This window comes from Octopus sinensis, linkage group LG1, assembly GCF_006345805.1.
Source record: "Octopus sinensis linkage group LG1, ASM634580v1, whole genome shotgun sequence".
NCBI lineage: Eukaryota > Metazoa > Mollusca > Cephalopoda > Octopoda > Octopodidae > Octopus > Octopus sinensis.
The window spans coordinates 16,291,132-16,303,478 of NC_042997.1; the positions used below are offsets into that span (position 1 = coordinate 16,291,132).

The window sequence follows — 12,347 nt, forward strand, 5'->3', positions numbered from 1 at the left end:
AAGCAAAGTACACATTAGATAATGTACTCTTAACCCTTTAGTATTTAAACCGGCCATATCCGGCCAAAATAGTTAATCTGTTTTATGTTCAAACTGACCAGATCCAGGCTCTCACACCTACCCTACAATGTTATTCTACATTAGGTAATTACACCATCAAGATCTTGAAGATAGATAATGCATGATTAATTCAAATCAATGTGAATCAATAAGCATTATGTTTGATAGAATAATCTGAACGCTAAAGGGTTAAATAAGTGGCAAGAATTCCTTTGATTAGAGATCTAGGCTAAGCAACAACACTGAATAGAAGATTTTTCAACTTGCATTACTACATGTTTAATAACACTGGTTTTGTTTTTGTTTTGTTTTTTGTCTATTCCAAAGATATTAGCAGCCGAAACGATGGTCACCTGGAGTCATTGGCTGTGTGCCATTCACGACTTGCCTGTTCCACCATTTACTTCATCGTTCATAAAGAACAGTTCTCATATTTTGACACAGTCATTAAGATTATCGAACAGTTACACAAAGACTTTCCATCCCACATGATCAATAACAATATATACAATCGCCTAATTATTGGTTTGAAAATAAGAGTAAGTTGATGTTTTTTTGTTTGTTTTCCTTTTTTCTTTTTTTACACTTCCTTAATAGCTGCAAGCATGGCTGTGCAGTTAAGGGGTTCACTTCTCACATTTACTTTCGAGTTCAGTCCCTTTGCATGGCACTTTGGACTAGTTTTTTTCTCCGTGCTTGGAAATGAGTGAGGTTTGGTTACAGGAAAGGCATCTGGCCATAAAAAATAAGCTACAATGAATTTTTGCACTACATAGAGAGCGCCCATGCCAGTTCCACGTAAAAGGCACCCATACTGGTGCCACGTAAAAAGCTCCTGTAGCAGTGCCATATACGAGGCACCCAATACACTGTAAAATAGTTGGTGTTAGGAAGGACATCCAGCCATACAAAGACAGACGACTGGTGCTTGGTGCAGCTCTCCAGCTTTCCAGCTCCTGTGAACCCATGCCAACTTGGAAAACAGGTGTCAAATGATGATGATATGCAAGCATGGAATACTGGATGTTTACCAGTGCCGGTGGCACGTAAGAGAACCATCCGAACGTGTCCGTAGCCAGCGCTGCCCGACTGGCATCCGTGCCGGTGGCACGTAAAAAGCACCATCCGATCGTGGCCATTTGCCAGCCTCGTCTGGCACCTGTGTCGGTGGCTCATAAAAAGCACCCACTACACTCACGGAGTGGTTGGCGTTAGGAAGGGCATCCAGCTGTAGAAACACTGCCAGATCAGACTGGGCCTGGTGCAGCCTTCTGGCTTCTCAGACCCCAGTTGAACCGTCGAACCCATGCCAGCATGGAAAGCGGACATTAAACGATGATGATGATGGTGTTGATGACTTTAAAAAAATGATTTTTCAAATCTTCAAAAGTGTTATTGTATTGACAGATTTAGTTGTACTCCTCATTAAAATTCCTGTTTTCCTTTTGTTCTCTTTTCTGCTTTCAAATTGTAGTCAAGTCAGATTTGACTGTTCATTCATGTGCAGCTGATAAAATTAAGTACTAGCTGCTGGTATTATTGGTTTATTCTAGATCGTCTCTGATCCGATCCAGCAGACAGATCCATAATCAAGAGTGTTCTAGCTCTGACCTCCTTCTCATCTTTTATTCAGATATTTTGTATCCAGGACTGCATTATTCACTGTGCTATTTTGTGGTTTTTAAGAGGTAGGATGTGATATGAGGGAGATTAGTACATGGAGCAGTTATGTAGAGACTCTTTCATTGAAGTACCAATACTACAAAGTATATGCAAATATGGATGACCAAGTCAATAAGATATTGCACAGCCTACTGAGAGGTCACCTATTTATGCCCATCTAAATTCTGCAAAAGTTGATGTACAACAAGCTTTCATTTCTCCTCAGTCCATAAAGTAAATACCAATCATTTATTCAGGTTATTCTAAATATAAATTAATTCATATTACTAGACGCAGGAGTGGTTGTGTGGTAAGTAGCTTGCTTCCCAACCACGTAGTTCCAGGTTCAGTCCCACTGTGTGGCACCTTGGGCAAGTGTCTTCTACTATAGCCTTGGGCCAACCAAAGCCTTGTAAGTGGATTTGGTAGAGGGAAACTGAAAGAAGCCTGTTTTGTGTGTCTGTGTTTGTCCCCCAACCATCACTTGACAACCAATGCTGGCGTGTTTACATCCTTGTAACAAAAGAGACCAATAGAATAAGTACTAGGCTTACAAAGAATAAGTCCTGGGGTCGATTTGCTTGATTAAAGGCGGTGCTCCAGCATGGTTGCAGTCAAATGACTGAAACAGGTAAAAGAATTACAGGATTACAATTCAAAAGATGTAACTGAAATAACCTTTAAGAGCAGGTAAACTCTGCCTCTCCTATTGATCAGACTACTTTATGACTAAACAAGCCAATGAGAGACACTCAGCATGGAAGAAATAGCTGCTAAATCTCACTCAGGTCATCCCTTTGTGGGCTTTTAAATAAATTAAATGAGATATTGGATAATACAGTTTCAGATAAACATCTCTTTCTCCCTCTCTCTCTCTCTCTCGGTTCAAAGTAATCAACCTCTCTTTCTCAGGAGAAAATTTATTCCACTTAATATTTGCCCACGTATTCCACCACCAATGTCCTTGCATTGTGCTGTTTCACTGTAATAGATGGCATGGTCATAGCTAGGATACCTTTGATTAAAAGCAACTAGCCATAATACACCATAGAGAAACTGTTATCCTAACTATTGGCTTGGCTTATTCTGTCCTATTTGAAGTGAAATGTAGACTATGTCCCCTACTATGGTAAGGAACAGGGTAAATTCATGATGAGTTGTGAGACAATTCATAAAGATACAAGCTTTCTCTATTTAACCAGGAGCTGTTACCTAATGACTGGACTATAGAATAAAAATGTGTAAATGAAACTAGACAGTTTTCATGGAATTTGTAGAATATCAAACAAAATACTTTGTGGTATTTATTCTTTTATTATGCTCTAAGTTTTTTAAAGTTCCATCTAGGTTGAATCGGCCATTTCAAGATAAACTAAGCCCCAGTTTTCAAGTTGCATTGATTCAATCATTAATTTTACATCCATATTTCCATGCCAACATGGGTTAGATGAATACGTAACATAGAGATTGTTTTACTTCTTGATTCTTTCCTTTCACAATTCCTTATTTTGTTTTCCAAATAAGGGATTTTTCTTTTATTTCACTTTCAAAAGTGCAGAAACAGAAGATGGTTTGTAGTCAGGAGATGTCAGCAAACATTACTGTTGTTAGCTCAGTACTTTTATGCAAATCCATGCAATGTAAGCATTATAATGACTCGCATATTGTTCCCATCATCAGTGACTAACGACTTTATTAATTTTTTTTTAAATCTGAAAAGTCCAATCACTCTTTTTACAATGAAATTATCCCCCTTACATATGTATGTGTTATCTCCCTTCCACTTTATTTTTTTCTCCTATCTAAATCTAATCTGTTCTGCAACATGCATCCTTCCATTTATTATTTTTGTTGTTAAATGGACTCAGGTCAACCTAACCCAAGACCTGTGATCAAAGATGTTTCAGTCGTGACCATCACGTCTTTTATTAAGACATTGTGCATACGATTTCAGCCAACGAGTTCCTTTTATGATAGTAGGCTGTAATTTTGAGGGAGATTTTGCTAGTACTTCAAGCAGTTGTAGATGATGAACCATGTAAATTAAATAAGAAAACTAGGGTTGGTTGAAAGAAATCTTTATATATAAAAGAGAGGTTGTGTGCTGTCTGTCTCCTACGATTTAGATTCCTAACTACTCCCACATTTTGCGGTGCAGTTTAACCAAAACCGGGTATCTTATAGTCGTGATTCATATCGAGCCCTTCTGAGTATTAGCGCGCGTCTACGATGAGTCTACGATTTTTTTAATATTTACCATCAATTTTTTCCATTTGGCATATATAAGGGAAGTAACTCTAAAAATTTATTATTAAATCTCAACGTAAAAAGCTACAGTAACACCCCCCCCCCACCTTTGTGGTTAGCCATATTGAGATGGCTATTATACTTTACATCTCTAAAAATGCTTATATAGTTATTTCCCTTACAAACCCAAGCAACGCCGGGCGATACTGCTAGTACCTAATAAGAGGGAAAGAAGTGAGGTACACAACACTTACATTACACTGATTGCTGTTTAAAATAAATCATTTCATTTATTCATCTTCTTTGTTGTCATTTAATCCATTTTCCAAGCTGGCATGGGTTGGGCGGCTTGACAAAGGTTGCATCAGGTTCCAGTTGTCTGTTTTGGCCTGATTTCTGCAGCTGGATGCCCTTTCTAATACCAACCACTTTACTGCATAGAATGGGTGCTTTTTATGCAGCACCAGCACCAGAGCTTTTTACATGATACTATCACCAGTGGTTTTACATAGAACCAGCACCAGAGCTTTTATTGATATTGATATATTTTTAAATCAAGATTTACCTAAATTTAAGCCTGTTTTGCTACCATCCAAATATATTAGAGCCTCAAGATTAAATTCTAATTACTTAAAGTCGTGGTAAATCAGATAGTATGGGTCCACAGTATTAAAAAATTACTTGAAATTTATGGTTTTTGAAGGGTTATGAGTACACTGATTTGAGTAACATTAAAGGAAATTGAAATTATTATAGTTATTAATTAACCTAAGTAGGTGATTGACTTTTGGTGGTAAACCAATAATTAAGTACTTGTTCATTGCTATCATCATTGTTTAACATCTGTTTACCATCATGCATATATATGTGTGTTGCTTATGTAAAGGACTCTTAACTTCACTTAAACGTTTACTGTTTGTAATATGGTTTGGAAACTTTTGTTGCTTGAAACTGTGACCTGATGTTGACCTGTTTGTCAGTGACCAGGTCTCAGTTTCAAATGACAAACATTTTCAACACCATATTACAAATAATAAATATTTAAGTGAGGCTAAGAGTCCTTTACATGTTTCTGAATGGTTAACTTGTGCCTTCCATGCTCTAATTTGTTTCAAGTTTTTAAGTATTATGATTATCAGTTTTATGTCCATTTTTCTCTCTCTATGTTGGCGAATTGGAAGAGTCATTAGAGCATTGGACAGAATGCTTAACAGCGTTTATTCCCTCTCTACCCTAAGTTCAAATCCCACCAAGTTTAACTTTGCCTTTATGGATTAGGGAAACTGCAAGGACAGTGGACCAGATGCCTCACAATATTTGTTTCAGCTGTTTACATTCTGGGTGATAGACTTAACTTGTTGCTTAGTTCTACACCAGCACTTGGCACCTCAGTTGCATTCAGCAAAGTCCATTCTATTGCAATCCAGGCTAGGTTTCCAATTTGAAGATACCTTCCTCCTTCCCCACCACCAGTCTTGGAGGCTTTCCAATGGGTCATGGGTGCCATGACCCATTTCTCTCAACTAAAAGCTAAAACAATGTGTCTGTAGTACATTTGTCTTCTTATGCTTTTCAGTCCTGAAAGCTGTTGATAACAGCCCATCCCTCTTTCTCTCTCAAATTACAATGCATTGACTCTTTTTTACTTGTGACCATCTCTATTTGCCCTCTTAGCTACAATCATATAATTATCATCGCTGCTTCTCTCATATTACTCTTTGCCATCACTATCTTTCTTTCATTAGATCCTCCTCCACTATCATGTTATGTAAAACACTTCATTTCTCACATCATACACCTGCTTCTTTCGCATCCTCACCCAAGTTCATCTTTGTTAAACTGAAAGTGATAATGTTTAAAAAATACCTGTCATACTGCTAAAAGAGTTTTAGCCACATTAATTTCAGTTAAGAATTGTGATATTCATAGATTGGAAATCATGAGGTTCAGCTTACTTACAATGATATAAAACTTACATAATAATAATAATAATTTACATAAATCATGTATGCATGCCTATATATATTTCTTTACTACCCACAAGGGGCTAAACGCAGAGGGGACAAACGAGGACAGACAAACGGATTAAGTCGATTATATCGACCCCAGTGCGTAACTGGTACTTAATTTATCGACCCTGAAAGGATGAAAGGCAAAGTTGACCACGGCGGAATTTGAACCCAGAACGTAACAGCAGACGAAATACGGCTACGCATTTCGCCCGGCGTGCTAACGTTTCTGCCAGCTCGCCGCCTTTATACATGACATGCACCTACATGCATGAGAATACATACATAGAGCATAGAATTTTCACATGCACTAACTCTAAATACTGCACAAAAGCCCTGTTGATGTTGAAATTCCAATGAAGGAGCCTTGGATCTAGGTTAGAAAAACGGCTCTTTCTCTACTGGCTAGGAATCTTGAAATAAAACTAAATAATAACATATAGGTGCAGGAGTGGCTGTGTGGTAAGTAGCTTGCTTACCAACCACATGGTTCCGGGTTCATTCCAACTGTGTGGCACCTTGGGCAAGTGTCTTCTATTATATAGCCTCAGGCCGACCAAAGCCTTGTGAGTGGATTTGGTTGACGGAAACTGAAAGAAGCCCGTTGTATATATGTATATATATATATATATATATATATATATGCGTGTGTATATGTTTGTGTGTCTGTGTTTGTCCCCCCCAACATCGCTTGACAACCGATGCTGGTGTGTTTAGGTCCCCGTAACTTAGCGGTTCGGCAAAAGAGACCGATAAAATAAGTACTGGGCTTACAAAGAATAAGTCCTAGAGTTAATTTGCTCAACTAAAGGTGGTGCTCCAGCATGGCCGCAGTCTAATGACTGAAACAACAATGTGTGCATATACAGATGTGCACACATACATATGTACAGACACAGAAGTGTGGTGCAGTCTTCTGTCTGGCCAGCTCCTGTCAAATCACCCAACACGTGTTAGCATTGAAGGTGGATGTTAAATGGTGATGGTGTATGTACAGACAATAGGCGCAGGAGTGGCTGTGTGGTAAGTAGCTTGCTAACCAACCGCATAGTTCCGGGTTCAGTCCCACTGCGTGGCATCTTGGGCAAGTGTCTTCTGCTATAGCCCCGGGCCGACCAATGCCTTGCGAGTGGATTTGGTAGACGGAAACTGAAAGAAGCCTGTCGTGTATATGTATATATATATAAGTGCGTGTGTATATGTTTGTGTGTCTGTTTGTCCCCCTAGCATTGCTTGACAACCGATGCTGGTGTGTTTATGTCCCCGTCACTTATCGGTTCGGCAAAAGAGACCGATAGAATAAGTACTGGGCTTACAAAGAATAAGTCCCGGGGTCGATTTGCTCGACTAAAGGCGGTGCTCCAGCATGGCCGCAGTCAAATGACTGAAACAAGTAAAAGAGTAAAGAGTAATTCCACTTTGTACAATCTGACTACCACATACATACGATATATTCCAAAAGTGAAAATGGACCAGCACATTACATTGTGATTTTAACTTTATGCCCCTGGGTCAACCAGAGCCTTGTAAGTGTATTTGATATGAAAGGAGAAGCCTGTTTTGTGTGTGTATGTGTGTGTGCTTGCATTTGCACTTATGTATAAATCAGTGATGACATTGTTGTCATTTCTCAAGCCAACAAATCATCTGCTAGCTTTGTCCTTTCAAAAGACCTGTGTAATAAGATATCCTTTATTTGATAATCAAGTCAGGGTTAGCACTAGGAAGGGCATCCATCTGTGAAACAAACTGCCGGCATCAGTTGTTAGTTGTCGGAGCACTGCATCCTTCAAAACTTCCATGCTTCCTGAGATTCGCCAACACTACACCTGATTTTCTCCCCTCCATACACACACAAGCATGTATCTGACTCATACATTGTTCGCGTTCCAGACATTTTTACATTACTGCATGTACTTTATATGCACTTTCTGACAAGTTGTGGTGCACCTGAGCACTGTATACAATAATTTCATCATTATTTTTTTTTTATATTTGTCTAACCTATGCAAGTATGGAAAACGGTTACAACCGAACGTAATAGTAGTCTTCCCTTACTACTACAACTGTCCACTTCGTGTATTACTCATTGAAATTAGTGATATTATAAGCTATTCTAACTTCTTTAATTTAACAAAAAAATTATCACTTAGGTTAATTATTCGTAGATGCTGCCTTTATGAAAAATGATTATTAAGATAGCATTAACATAATGAGTAGATGAAACAGGGACAACTGAAGAAGAGGAATATTCTTTATGTTGTATGTCCGTGTTTCTCTGTTTTTTTCGTTGTTCGAAAAAAGTTCGTTTCCATGTTTTTGTTTTCGTTTCACATTGTTCAACTTTTTTTTTTTGACCCATATATGCATGTGTGTGTATGTATGTGTATATATATATATATATATATATATATATATATATATAGGTATGTACATATATGTATCTCTTTACTCTTTTACTTGTTTCAGTCATTTGACTGCGGCCATGCTGGAGCACCGCCTTTAGTCGAGCAAATCGACTTATTCTTTGTAAGCCCAGTACTTATTCTATCGGTCTCTTTTGCCGAACCGCTAAGTGACGGGGACGTAAACACACCAGCATCGGTTGTCAAGCAATGCTAGGGGGACAAACTCAGACACACAAACACACACATATATATATATATACATATATACGACAGGCTTCTTCCAGTTTCCGTCTACCAAATCCACTCACAAGGCATTGGTCGGCCCGGGGCTATAGCAGAAGACACTTGCCCAAGATGCCACGCAGTGGGACTGAACCCGGAACCATGTGGTTGGTTAGCAAGCTACTTACCACACACCCACTCCTGCGCCCATATATATATATATATATATATATATATATATATATATGCATATATTTATATATTATTATTATATACACACACAACAACTGAAACCTTTCTGTGTTTATTTTTTATACTTGTCAGACTGATTTAAACGATGTTGGACATTGAACTGTTGTCTTTTTCTCACCACATAATTATTTCTGATCAAATTTTTTTCTTTTTAATGCTCCATTGTATTAAATACGTCAATATTAACTTAATCATTTCAGTATCTATTCAATGAACTCAAATGTAACTTCAACAATGTTCTGCTCAAACTGAATGCCTACTTTCCTCGTGTGCCTGCCAATAATGTAAGTCTGTTTCTGTTTCATTTTTCTCTCCAACCTACCCATTCCATCAACCATTTTAACCATTTATAGTTATTGTTTTATTTATTTTGGGTATATATCAATTGTTGACATTTAGGGCAAAGACATGAATGTGTAAGGAAAATATATAGTTGATTGAATCTGCACAATACATTTTTAAAATTTGTTGTTTTGAAAGGTTTTATTACACAGATTTCAGTAACCTAAAAGAAAATAGAAATTGTTTAAGTAATTTGCTTAGTGTTAACACAAATATATATTTAAGCATGTGTGTGTATATGTTGTACTCTTTCTTTCACCTTTTTGAGAAAGTCATTAGGAGCCTCTATGGTGTTGTTATTAGCATAATTATGGTCAAAGGCAATCCAGCATAACCATCTCAAATTTGTGTTTATCAGTGACTACACTGTCCAATGTGTCCTTCATTTTCTCAAAACAGCAGTGTGAAAGTTGTGGGAGGTTTGGTTGGGTCCTGCTGTGTTACATAATGCAATTAAAAGTAAATTTATTTTTGGTCGCCCAGAAAGTCTCCGCATGAAATTTAAGAACCACTTTCTGATGTATATCATATGGTACAATAACCAAGTCATCTATAGAAATATTCACTGATATTCTATAGAAACAATTTTTCCTAAGCTCTTTCTGTTTATTTTGGAAAACCTCAGGTCTCTTTTTTTAACCTAATAGACAGTAAAACTTTGATATTTTTGGTCCTGTTTTGAAACCTTTGTGATGTTCTGATAATTTTTTTTTTTCTGCAGGGAAATGAACAGTTGCTTGAAAAGCAGAGGAACTTTAGGAAATTTTTTCTGTCTCTAATCGCAAATAAAAGCCAAAGGAAACTATACTTAAATAATGAATTTAATTCAGAATTTGGTTGTGACTTCATGGAGAGCATTAAGACTTTAACTGATAAATTTTTAAGCAACTTAGAAACTTATCTGATGCCTCCAGTCATAGATCTGGTAAGTTTTTTTTTTTAAATGACATTGCTTTCCATTGTTTATATCATCATCATTTAATGTCTGTTTTCATGCTGGCATGGTTTAGACCAGGGCTGGCCAACCTGAAGCCCCCGGGCCACATGCAGCCTGCAAATTTTTATCTTGTGGCCCGCTTGATACTTTCTTGAAATGGGTTTATTTAACTCTCTAGTGTTCAGATTACTCTGTTCAATGTAATACTTTCTCACTCAAATTGTTTTGAATTAATCATGCATTATCTTATAGCTTTGAGGTTTCAATGATGTGATTGTTTATTTTTAGATTGTCAATGTAGGTTAGGTGTGAGAGGCCAGATCTTGCCAGTTTGAATATAAAACATATAGAATATTTGGGCCAGATATGGCCGGTTTAAACACTAAAGGGTTAAACAAACATTTTAAAAATTTTATCAAAAATTAAAGATTGTAGTGAAAACTGAAAAGAAAGATACTACTGTTTTTGCAACAATAATATTTCATGTTAAATCAACAGGCATTCATTCATTATTGTAATAATAGCATGAGAAAGCAAAATGCTTTCAATTCTATCAGTATACAGGCCCTCAAATAACTTTCAGGATTAAAGTGGCCTGCAATGTAATTCGAGTTGGCCAGGACTAGTTTAGACAGTTTAACTGGTGCTGGAGAGCTGCACCAGGCTCCAGTCATCTGTTTTGACTGGATGACCTTCCTAATGCCTACTACTTTACAGAGTGTGGTTTACTTAAACAAGAATAAGTAGCCCCATCAATCTTTCCAGGGCCCCCAGAATCTTGATCTCAAATTAAACATTACTTTCTTCATAAAGAGAATATATAGTTTTGTGTGTGTGTTAGTTGATGGGCTGAGAGACATTCCCAAAGAGCTTTTGAAGTGGAAGTTTATTGATTATATTTAGAATAATTAACAGAAGAAACACTGTTGAATGAGTGAGTAGAATTAGGGATGCTGCATTAATTACGTGGTAATTAATTGTTTGTCCTCATTGGAAAGAGTTATGATTAAATGCATTCCAGGCCTGACTATTCCATCTTTATTTTGAAGGCATAGTTTTCCCTGGGCTTCAGTATTCTTAAAAGAAATAGTAAGTTGTGATATGAGGAAGATTTGACTGCCATTTCTAACAGGTCAGACAACCACATAGTAGCTTGTTTGTTGGCTTAATTATTGTTGTTATAATTGTATCTTGTAAAAGGTTGTGACTAACTAGAGTCCCAAATAGGGTCAGATTGACTGCTTATTCTCATTGCAGCAGCTTCTATAATCTAATTAGGCCCTGAGCTTGCATAAAAACATTGTTAGGCTACACAGCTGCTTCTGTCATTCACTAGCAATTATGACTACCTTTGTGATTATTTAACTGTCATCCTCCAGCATATATCTTTGAACTATGCATGTCCAAGGTATGTATAAGTAGTATAAAGGTTACTGTGACATTGTCTCAGGAAAGCTGCAACTGTTTTTCCTCATCATCATAATCATCAACATTTAACATGCTGGTTTAGTTAGGATGGTTTGACAAGCTCCAATGGACCCAAGGACTGCATTGTGAAACAGTATCTGCTTTGGCATTTTACAGCATGCAGCTTGCAAGACTATGAGCCCCAGGATGGGGATGTACAAGCAACTTTGAGAGAAAATGGGAACTGGCAGGTTTCTTTTTGTAGAGGAGGTACATGACTACTCATATTTCAGAGGAAAGGGTTGGAGCTGGAAAGTGATGTGGGGGGGGGGGCGGTTAGAATGGACCTATAAAGTACAAGGTAAGTAGGAATCAGGAAAAATATGTTGTGATCGCAGCAGTGACTGGCCAAAAGATGCATTGGGTTCCGTGCATTCGCCTTTAATGCTTCCTCATAGCATGGTTTCATTTCTCATTTAATCCTTGTAGAATTAATCAGTTATTTGGTTTAACATCACTACCTGACACCTTGGTTACTTTCACTGGAGTTCATTTTGTTGCAGGCATTCAGACCAGCTCATTGGGTTGAGGATACATTCCTCTTTTCATTCCACCAGTCTGTGTGGCTCTATAAAGGTACATGGGCACTGTCCTTCCCTCCTAAATAAACAATAAATAATATATTCAGGGCAGTGGTGTAAATATACAAGGTAGGGCCACTAGGTTGAGGTAAAAGTTCATGCGCCATGTTAAAATAATGATTTTTTATGCAAGAATTTATTCAAAATCAGCTACAATTAT

The 12,347-nt window shown here is 37.4% G+C and overlaps 1 protein-coding gene across 1 annotated transcript in view; it reads left to right on the forward strand.

Moving 5' to 3' along the window:
* The window catches only part of LOC115211143, a 37,280-nt gene that overhangs the window by 2,707 nt on the left and 22,226 nt on the right, over window positions 1-12,347 (forward strand). The window contains exons 3-5 of the mRNA XM_036511096.1: window positions 388-599; window positions 9,061-9,144; window positions 9,924-10,127. Coding sequence (XP_036366989.1) covers window positions 388-599; window positions 9,061-9,144; window positions 9,924-10,127 — 500 coding nt within the window. The remainder of the gene's footprint in view (window positions 1-387; window positions 600-9,060; window positions 9,145-9,923; window positions 10,128-12,347) is intronic.